The sequence below is a fragment of the Xiphophorus hellerii genome, chromosome 9 (genome assembly GCF_003331165.1).
Source record: "Xiphophorus hellerii strain 12219 chromosome 9, Xiphophorus_hellerii-4.1, whole genome shotgun sequence".
NCBI lineage: Eukaryota > Metazoa > Chordata > Actinopteri > Cyprinodontiformes > Poeciliidae > Xiphophorus > Xiphophorus hellerii.
Window position 1 is genome coordinate 7,541,307 of NC_045680.1, and position 11,236 is coordinate 7,552,542.

At 37.6% G+C, this 11,236-nt stretch overlaps 2 protein-coding genes across 2 annotated transcripts in view; both read left to right on the plus strand.

The window, feature by feature from the left end:
• Positions 1-2,148: 2,148 nt before the first annotated feature.
• fetub (fetuin B) lies at positions 2,149-5,919 on the plus strand. Its single transcript, XM_032573290.1, has 7 exons — positions 2,149-2,489; positions 2,692-2,805; positions 3,710-3,797; positions 3,949-4,115; positions 4,350-4,463; positions 4,595-4,681; positions 4,802-5,919. Exons 1-7 carry the CDS (start codon positions 2,286-2,288, stop codon positions 5,753-5,755), a joined length of 1,728 nt encoding a protein of 575 aa, XP_032429181.1. The 5' UTR covers positions 2,149-2,285; the 3' UTR covers positions 5,756-5,919.
• Positions 5,920-9,002: 3,083 nt separating this feature from the next.
• LOC116726523 (fetuin-B-like) overlaps positions 9,003-11,236 on the plus strand; it is a 4,503-nt gene continuing 2,269 nt past the window's right edge. Inside the window, exons 1-4 of the mRNA XM_032573291.1 lie at positions 9,003-9,372; positions 9,753-9,866; positions 10,242-10,320; positions 11,127-11,236. The exon at positions 11,127-11,236 is cut by the window's right edge and continues 57 nt beyond it. Of these exons, the coding sequence (XP_032429182.1) occupies positions 9,175-9,372; positions 9,753-9,866; positions 10,242-10,320; positions 11,127-11,236 (501 nt within the window). The 5' untranslated portion in view covers positions 9,003-9,174. The remainder of the gene's footprint in view (positions 9,373-9,752; positions 9,867-10,241; positions 10,321-11,126) is intronic.

Sequence of the window (11,236 nt, forward strand, 5' to 3'; positions counted from 1 at the left end):
TGAATATTATGCTACAAACTTAGCTCACCTAAGGCAATTTGGCCTATTCTTCTTTGCAGTACTTCTCCATCAGGTTCCATGTAGACATCTGTACACAGCCAGATCTGCCCAGAAATGTTCAATCGCATTCCAATCTGGATTCCTACTTGGCCAATCCAGGTAATTCTGAAGCCACTCCTTTGAGTGGCCCCTGTGATTTGGGTCATTGCTATGCTTCATTGCAGGGATGGTATTTCGTCTGGTGATGAGTCGTGCCTTGTTTCCTTCAAACACGATGCCTGTCATTCACACTGAAGAGTTCACCCCTTGTCCCACATTTGTGCCTCAAGAGAATCCTGTTTTGGAGCTCTATACACAATTTTGGATTTCATGCCTGATGTTTGCAGCCTGACATGCACTCTCTACTGTGGCACCTTCTATAGACAGGTGTGAGCCTTTGCAAATCAAGTCTAATCAACTGAAATTACCACAAGTGGTCTTGATTTAAGCTGTAGAAACACCTCAAGGATGATCAGTGGAAGCTAAATTTTGATCTCCTTGTCAACAGTTGGGAATACTTACTTAGATTTGATTTCTTGATTTTCTATTTTTAATAAATTAGCAAAAATCTCAAAAGCTTTTTTCCACATTGTCATAATGGAGTATTTGTGTGTGTCAGAAGTTAGATGAAAAATATTGATTTATTACAATTTGGAAAAGCTGTAAAATAAAATGTCGAAAAATTTAAGCACTGCGCATACTTTATGGATGCACTGTATATAGCTTATCATTTCCGTGAGAGCTGTACGGAGCCTGGTGCCGGAAGAAAAACGGCGAGTGACTGAGGGTCACTGCACGTAACACAAACCCTGTAAATTCTAGACACTAACAGGTACCATAGAATTGCATAAAAATCCATGAGGGACGGCGGAATCCCTGCTCGAAATTCCGTGAGAGCTGTACGGAGCCTTGTGCCAGGAGCCTTTAAAATGCTGTTTACATCGTTTTAAACTGTGTGATTGTGAGCGTGAGTGGGAATAAAAATAGCAATAGGTATTTTGTTCCATATAACACAGTAGGAGTGTAACAGGTAAACCTTCTATGGATACAAACTCGACTAAAAACCCACCTGTTTAGGATTGTATTTGAAACGTAATCAATTACAAATTTATTGATGGAACCTGACTTAATGTCATGTTTTGATTGTTGATTCTATGTTGCATTGTGTTTCTGTGTTTGATATGATGCAAAGCACTTTGAAATGCCTTGCTGCTGAAATGTGCTATACAAATAAAATTTGATTGAAAATTTGATTGATAACAGAAATTTGCACCTTCTAAATCTTTGCTCCGATTTAAATGGCAGATTTGCTAAATGAATAAAGAGAAATTATATCTTCAGCATTTATCCACTGAAAAATTTTGACTCAATAATAAATATATCTAATATAATTTTGTGAACAGATAAAAAAGTATAGTGCCATAAGGATGACTATTCTGTCATTTAGATGATGGTAGAATGCACATAGGCTATTTGTTTTCAGAGGTTTATGTTTACCAGTCATTCAGTCAAAATTGAGCCATTCAAAAATGTACATAAACAGGTCTTTGTGACCAATTTGCTACATGGGCGTACTTTAGCACATAAATATTGACTTTCTAATAGGTGGTTTTCTGTCTTGTTTATTTATTTGGACAAAGGTCAACGGTATCTCTGTAAAGTCTGAAAATAATTATAAACTTGTTTTCCAAATTCAGATGATAATCAGCAAGGAATAAGTCAAAATTTGATAATATGCTGAACCAAAATGGTCTCCTGTTCCTACTGACTACCAATTATCACTTTCATAGATTTCAGTTTGCTTCTCTTTGAATTTTGACTAAAGCTTTAAAGACTTTCTGCAAATGTTAATTTTTAGACCTTTAGGATCAGCCTTGCCTTTGAGTAAACTAAATGTTAGTGCCAAGAGGAGATCATGTGACTTCTACCAATCAACCAAAGGTCTCCCAACCTTCCGACCATATTGATCCTAAAGAGGAGAGAGGGCTGATAAACTCCATTGTGCAAGTCTGTACTGTAGCTGATTGGTTGGTTGAGAGACAGGAGCAAAGTCTTAGATGTGACAATCTGTTTAGGAATGAAACAGAGGCCGAGGGTTGTGTTGACTCTAGTGGGTATGATAGTCAGAGCAAGAATATAAAGGGTCATCATTTTCCTCTCTCCTTGCACCTCTCGTCTGTTTGGTTGGTGTGTGAGAAAGAGGCATAGTAAGTTTGACAGAGAAAGAGTCAAGGCAGGGCTTTGTGATGAAGACCTGTGTCCTGTTCCTGCTGGTAGTGGGGAGCGTCTACAGTGCGCCTGTTGAGCAGGGTGGCATCCAGGCAGGTTCCTGTGAAGAGCCATCAGCTGTGAGTGCTGCTCATTTAGCTCTCAGCAAGATCAACCTTGATCGAGTGGATGGCTACGTCTTCAGCCTGCACCGGCTTTCCAATGTCCACCTGGATAGACATGTAAGTAAAACCAATTGAGCCCCACTGATGAGTATTTCTTGGTCTAAGATATAAGCACTCTATGAGTTTCTTTCTTTTTTTTTACATTGATTAAAAGATAAAACTTAGGAGATATGACAAATCACACATTATTAGTGCTTTATATATTCATTTTAACACTGTGTAGAAATCAGACATAATAATTGTTATTTGTGTGTTACAGGGAGAAAACGGAGTAGTTTATTATCTGAATCTGGATGTAGTGGAGACCAACTGCACTGTTCTCAGTAGGAGGGACTGGAAGAAATGCGAGGCTCGTCCCGAAACTGAGATGCCGGTTAGAACTCGAATCTTCACTCTTAACACATAAACACACAAGTAAATTCTGTCCTGCAACTTGTTCTTTATCACATATTCATTCATAGCTAACTTTTGGTGTCAGCAGAAGCAGGCTCCTTTCACGTCATCTGTTTAAGATGCAACGGATGCAACTTAATGGCAGTTCAGTGAATTATTATAAAGTACATAGGCAGAACAGGCATAAAAATTAATAATCTTTATTTCTCTGTCTGTGGGGAAGTAAAACATAAGCATTTCCAAATCCATATTTTAAAAATCTAATCTAACACTATGTGTGCTGGGTTTCATCAGATACAACCTGGTAGATTTGCAGATAAAGAAAGAAAAGCAGCTGTTTCTTATATCATAGCCACAGTAGAAAACTATTTTGTTGCACTTCAGCTAGTTTATACCCCATTAATTCAGATGTATATACAGAACTTCTCAATCAATATTCATTATTGTTCTGCTACAGTATTTAAAGTAACACATCTAACTAATTCCCAAGAAATGAACAACATGGATTTACCATGGAAGTTGCATCTAGATGAAGTTAGGTTTGACATCCTTCTGAGACCCAAATTCCCACTTTGGAAACAAATTAAGGCAATTCCTGCACAACGACTCCTTCCACTATCCATCTTTAAAGTAACAGCACTGCTGTTGAGGATGAAAATGCATGCCTCAAGCAAAAATAAAAACAGCTATGGTACCATGGTTCTAATTTTAAAGTTGTTTGTCAAACAACCTAATAATTGAGGATTTAAAACAAACTTCACAAGATATTTTCTGTTTTCTACTTTGACTCTACTCTTACTCCATTAGAATACAAAAAAAATTGTTTGGGAAAAAAATCCAAACAAATATATACTGTATATTTTTACATTACTGCGTTTTTGCAGGTGTATGGACAATGCAAGGCTGCCATCTACATCAATAAGCCACACAGAGTGGTTCGTCTCTACAAATACGACTGTGTTATTAGGCCAGGTATGAAAAAAATATATATATATATTTTTGTGTGTGTGTAGTTTTGTGCCAAAAGTTAAGATTTTTTATAAAAGTGAACTTTGCGAGGTTAGCAAATTCAACACATTATTACAATATCCAATCACTAAAAGGATGTTTTATATTTACTCAGTTCCTTCAGCCAGGGTGACAGAGATTTGCCCCGACTGTTCAACTTTCATCGGCTTTGGCAACGAACAGGTTCAGAAGGCTGTGTCTCAATCACTGGAGAAGTTCAACAATGAAAGTGGACTGAACAATCATTTTGCTCTGCTCAAAATCTTACGCGCTTCTGCCGGCGTAAGTAAAAAATATGAAAATAAAGTAATACCAAACAAACATCACATTGTATACTATTTTACCCCATCTTATTGTGTATTCTAGTTAAAGCAAGGTAAAAAATGCCTTTAGTTGAAAATTTGACAAGTTACATCAATTGAACAGTCTACGAGAATCTCCTGATTATATATATTTTCTATTGCTGTATCCTATTTTAAACACAAACCTTTTCTCTTTTCTTACATTTGTCTCCAGATGGCAATGGACATGTATTACAATGTGGAATACACTATTCAGGAGACTGAATGCGGAAAGTATAAACAGTCACCAGCAGGTGAAAAGTGTCCTATCATGACATGCGAATTCTCAGTGAGTCATATCAAAATATTTTCCTTAAAATTTATGTGGTTATAAATCTGTATTGGTCCTTTTACATGTGCTTTCACTATGTGACCTGAATGGAGTGGAATGCTACATTTAAAATATGCTTCTGTTCTCAGCACAAGGGCTTCTGTAAGGCATCTCTCATGAAAATCCCAGGTGATAAAGAAGACATTAGTGTAGAATGTGAAATCTATGAGCAAGAGGTAACCTACAGTTTCTGTATTTTAAAAGGGCTTTTACTGGTGTCATTTTTATACCAGCTTCGAATGTGTTGCTCTAATATTCCACATGATGCAAATCTTTATTTTCTTGATTTTTCACAGGCTGCTGACAGAGAAAAAAAACAACATCTACTGGGTGATGCAACTGACCACCCCCACAATGACACACACACACATCCACATGGAAAAGGCCATGACCATGACAAAGAGCATGGCAAAGGTCACTCACATGGACATGGGCATAGACACGGTCAGGGCGGGAGCCAGGAACACGGTCAGGGCGGGGGCCGTGGACAAAGTCATCATGGCGGGAGCCACGAACATGGTCAGGGCCATGACCATGGTCAAGGTGGGGAACGCGGACACGGTCATGGCCGTGGACAAGGGCGGGGCCATGAACATGGCCAAGGTCATTTACGTTTAAGTGAACACGATCACATCCATGACCACACCAAGGATCACTCTCACCATGATGTCCCACATCCTGACGACAGCAAACATCACCACACCCATGATCATAAGCCAGGCAGTGCCTACAGGCATGGGCATGCCCACTCACATGACCATGGACTTGACAGCGATCATGATCACGTTCATGCCTATCATGCCAAGGCACGAAACCACACTGGTGGCTTTCCCAATCAGCACCATAACTACAGCCATCCTGAGGGCACACACACCCATGAGCATGACCATGAGCTTGCTTTGGACCATGACCACAAGCATGCTCACCTGCATGAGCATGAACATCACCACCATCATCACTTGCATGAACATGAGACCGAACCACACGACGAACCAGAGGGCTTGATAAGGACTCTGCCTGCCATTGACCAACCAATGATCCTGCCTTCTTTCCCTGACATTCCCGCAGGTGGGCCTAAAGCTGGAGTCACTCTGCCCCTCAGACCTGACCCCAGTATTCCGGGACAGACTGAACCAACCATCCTGCCTTTCCCTACCTCTCGCTCAGCAGAGTGTGCCAATCCACCACCAGGAGCCAGTTTAGTGAACAAACTCTTTACAGAGGATCCCTTGTTCAAGCCTGCTGCATGATGGAACTTAACTGCTCTTGAACGAGAGCAAAACTTCTGCTAGAATTCATATACTAATTGTCTTAGTATTGTAACAACTACTTTTCCTGGTTATTGTTGAATACCCAACTTGTGAAATGCCACCTATTTTGACCATTTAATAAAGACAAAGTGTACAAAATTAAACTTCTTTTAATTTGTGCCATTTGCTTCTGAACAAAAGATCAGAATCTGTAAATGGGTCATTGGTAAAAACGGCAACAGTACAGCTGACTGTACCTAAATGTCTTTTTAAACTAAGCTCGCTGACAAAACTTAGACCTGACACACATGATTTTTTAAATCATGTGTGTCAGAGAGTTGAAATTAAAAAAAAATCCAGTGTCTCTCAAGGGTTTAAATAAATAGTTGCATCTGCCTGATAATTTTCACAACAGATAGTTTGCTTAGTTTGTTGCTTTGTGCTTCGAGCTGGTCCAGTGTACCCAAGCAGTATGATCAAATCTGTTTTGTGCACAAAACATTTAAACTCTGAATTGCAGTTTTTACATTTGCATTTTTTTAAAATGTTGTAATGGAGTATTTCAGAATATTTTAGATTATCCCAAATTCTAGTAAATATATGTCAAACTGTCATGTTAGTATGTAATCTTCTGACCCATATGCACAGACACGGAGGAGACAAGTAAAATCTAAAAATTTTATTACAAGAATATTAATAACGAATCTTATTCATGAAGGCTGTTCTGGAAGGAACTGGAAGTTGCCAACAAGAACACTGTTGAGACATGAGAGGTTAGATCGGAATTGACTTGAGATGCACTATAAAATATGAAACAAGCTTATTTTGACTCATTGTAGGTGGAGCCGCCAGGGACAAGTGAGTGGAAGGTGTTGTTTTTCCTTGTGTATTGACAATGACAGATGACTCTTGAGCCAGACAGATGACAAGACAGAAAGCAGTGATAGTGGAAAGATAGACAGGTTAAGAACACAGGAGAATGATGGTGAGTAAAAGCTGCCAGACACAGAGATGGGTTCTGACATTTATGGTGCAGATGAGGTCTTGAACAAGGGAATCCAGAATACTTCAGATGGAGTGACTAAATGAGCACAGCAATCCTGAAAAGGTTCAAACAAGCAAGTAAACAGAGGGTTTGGTTTATCATGAAGAATAACACTCAGGCATCGGAGGCTTCTTCTTCTCCTTTTCTGTTATGGCTAATCACAAGCAACTTTCAGGTGAATACTGCCATCGATTGTGAAGCATTGCTACCTTATATTTATTAAATTCTATTTTTATCAGTTTCTCTCTTTCAGTCTCATATTTTACAATTCATCAATACACATTCTACATTTCTTTTTCTCCACATCCTTCACGTTTTACACTACTTTTCTTACCAGTAACGCATAAAATGACATTTAACAGGTATGACCTAATCTTAATTTCATTATATCTTCCCTTCCCCTCATTAATATTTTTTAACTTACGTTGGCTTTTGTTTAAACACCTTCCTTTCTTTTCTTCATTCCACCTTTTTTGCCATATTTCTATTTATTTACTCTTAACTAATTTGCCTTCCCCTTTCCCAAAAAGGAAATGTAATAGTCATTACGCTCTTTAAAGCCCTTTTTAGCTAATTTGTCTACCTTTTCATTGTCTTTTACTCCTTAGTGTGATGGTACACAACAAAACTAAATATCAATGTCACCTCTAACTAAATCAACTGGGCTTTATTTCTAATAAGTCAAAGGAGGGCTGGCAGCCAGCTCTTCATATACAGCAGTTGGTTAGTGATAACAAAAGCACACCTGCATAGGTCCCGTCCACGCTTCCTGGCGCCATCTAGTGGGTGCAAAAATGAACAACACACAATGACACAAACCTTGACAGAAACATGTTTCTGCAAACATTTCGTTGTAATCATATTGAAACTGATTTGTTTGTTTTTTGTTTGTTTGTTTTTCCTGAATACGCAGTATATACACACACATATATATATATATATAAACAACCAAAACAGAAGAATTTATACTTTTTTCAACTCCAGACTGAACATCTGCTCTGGGTTGCTAAAACTGAAAAAAAAAGTCTTTATATCTTGTCTTTGTGAACTTTTACTGATGCAATCAGATTTCCAGACATAGCAAACAGCCGTTATCAGTGGGCCTCTTCAGTTGCAAAATTGACAAACAACGTTTTTCCTAGACTGACCTATTGAGTCATTTCAAGTTAAAGGTTGTGATGAGCTGTTAAAAAACAATCACAGTAAAGTTTTAATTCACAAAGTAGATTGCATCATAACAAAAGCAAAAGATTTTTGGTGCAAATGGATCATAGCCATTATTAAACATCAAATTAGTAGTAAATTTGCTGAAAGACAACAAAGTTGTTTCCAAGAAACCATCACAACTGTTCAAATGTTCAATAGAACTACCACTTTGACCCAGCTCTGTTGAACAATGGACACATCTAAAAATTGCAGGACACAGGCCCTTGGGGACTGGAGTAGAATTTCCCTGGCTTAGAAAATAAACCCCAGAAAGAAAGTTTAAGAACACTTTACTATATACAAACCTTTGAGAGAAATTAAAAGAAGATCCCCCTAAAAATAAGAATTCTTATTCAGTCTAAAACCTGCAGGACAGTAGATCTTGAGAAATACGGTTCAAGTCCCCTGGTTTAAAACAGACACATCAGTTAGTTCTGAGCATCAAAATTTTTCTCAGATTGATTGCAACTCTGCTCTAAATGATTGCTCCTGATGTGATCCTTGTGAGACGATTGAGCAAGTAACTTAAAATACAATTTGCACTTTTGAGTTGGACTGAATAGACAACTGATGATTTTAGCTTTGCTGTTCACCTCAGTAAGAAGGTGTTTTCAAGTAAGAACTACTTGAAATCACAACTGGTAATTAGGCCTTTTGTACTAAAACACCAAGGCCATTTTCCAACTTTTTGTGAGACAATTGAAACATAATTATATTGTGGGAAAAATTTACTGTATTTTCTGCTCCAGGTGCAAAACATTGTTTTGAAGCTAAAGCATCGAGGAAGATACAGACTTTCTAAATTTGAAATTATATCCTTCTTTCTTTAGTTTATGGAGAAATATCATTTGTAAATCCGTATCAGGTGACAAAATTAAAGGAGGTAATGTATTTGACAATTATTTCAATGACAGAGTTGAATCTCTTATTTATAATCACTGACTTAAAGTCCTTTATATCCCATTGAACTATGACCGCTCAGTCAGTCAGGCATTGGCCTTTCATGCAATAGATGCAATCAGCTGTTTGCTCATCCGTTGCCGGAGGGGTGAAAGTCTAGCATTTACCTTCTTCTATCTGTCAGAACAGTCTTTGTGAAAAGTAGGATTATTTAAACATTGTATGTTTGCTCCTGTGTGTGAGAGAGACTGTGTATGTGTAGAAGAATATGAGTGTATCCTTTCTAGTTCTGTTACTGGCCTTACTTTTCCACAATGGGAAAGCCAAAGTCTCGTCACAAGGCTGTAACAGCCCTGATGTTGAAAGAATGGCAGAAGAGGCCCTGCAGCAGATCAACCAGGACAGGACTGATGGATACATCCTAACTCTCAACAGACTCTACGATCTCTCCAGCACATCAAATCAGGTTAGGGTGAAAATATTCATGCATGCACAGAATTAATGTACAGTAGATGGGGTTTCAATGTTCAACTTTGTTAGCATTTTGACAACATTTTGGGTTCTCGAAGAAAGAATCTTGCAGAAGAAAGTATGCTTAGAGAATTTAATGGCACTATTCACATTTTTAGTCTGGCTGCCCTTGCAATCTGCAATATTTTTTAACTGACCATACTCCTAATAGATTGTCACTAGTGTATAGGAAGAACGGACGCCCAAAAAAGGGTTGTCCTTGATGAAGCCATCCTGCTCTTGCTCCCCCCCCCCCCCCCCCTTTCTTCTCTCTGTCCTGCTCTCTCTCACATTTGGTTTTTAATTGTAGAATACACATCTTATTGTTGTACCCAGGAGAAGAGTGGTTCAGTTTACAACTTGACTATTGATGTGCTGGAGACCAAGTGCCACAGCATCAGCAGAAAACCATGGAAACAATGTGAAGTCAGAGGTCTTGGAGATATCCCTGTAAGTCCAAAACTATTTTGTGTTATACTTCATTAAAATTACAGCTCATACACACACTTTTAAAAAAAATCCAACACTGTTGTGTTTTGATTTTTTTAAATGTGCTCATTAGCATTTGTCCTCAAATTCCATTTATTTTATGTTATCAGTTATTGATTGTAAGGCGATCCATCCCTGTTTATTTTACCATAAACAGGGTTTTTTTTTTACAGTGTATGTAAACTGAGTTGCTATATAATAATAATAATAATAATAATAATTTAATTTAATTTAATTTAATTTAATGAATCTAAAAACTGTTGCACAATTCTGGAATGTGTCCCTTTTAGTCATCTTTATACAAAGTAAGTACATAAATATATTTGCTTCCTTCAGGTATATGGAGAGTGTCAGGCATCTATTCAAGTTGATGCTCAGGTCAAACTTGAGAGTTACTCTTGTGTCCTGCGAGAAGGTGGGTGAAATGACCATAAGAAAAAGAACAAAATAATAATCTAAACATGTGTGATCCTTTTATGATCCATGATTCTATTGATTGCATTCAAATGAATGAAAAGAATCAGAATCAGTTTTATTGTCCGTGTTTGTCGAGACAAACTAGAAATTGATTCTATGAGTCCCTGCACTCCACTGCCCCCAAAATTATTCTAAATTAGAAGAGCAAGATAAGTGAACAGAACATGAAACGTGCCTTTTGCCATTTTTTCCCCTCATTATTAATAGTAATAAATGTTTATTTTGCATTGGTTTGTCTTATTTAGTTTATCATTTTAGTAAAATATTTTTGCGTTCCCACAGATAGTGTTTCTACTGTTCACTTTTAGCATCTTTTGGTCATTTCTGGGTTGTTTTTATTTTTCCTTCTCTGAATGATAATAGGAAATATTTCAGGTTTTTTTTCTTTCTGCCTACTGCATTTACTTTGCAATTGTCAACCAGAAATTGCAAAGTTTGACGGAATTTCTTCACAACAACCCTGTGTGTGAAGAAACGTTTGTGCGTTAACAGTTGTAGCAACGGAAGTGTAAACTCACCATAATGTTGCAACCACTGATTATAAAAATTAATTTGCAATGCAGGGTTGTGGTAATTAATATTTTAGGTTTTAGCTTTCTTTTTTCTTGTGTTGAGTTTATTCATGTTTTGTGTTCCACAGATGAGAAATCAAATTAACCTTTCAGACTTGAGTTCCTATCACTGTGGTGCATTTGGTTTCTTTTGCTATGTTTCTTTGACTTTGCACTTTTAATCCCTGTTTAGTTGCAGCTACTGCTGTTGTGCATGTGTGTCCGGATTGCCCTATGGCTGACAATTTGAATGAACCAGTAATCAAGGAGACAGCCAAGCTCGCTTTGCAGAAGTTTAATAAG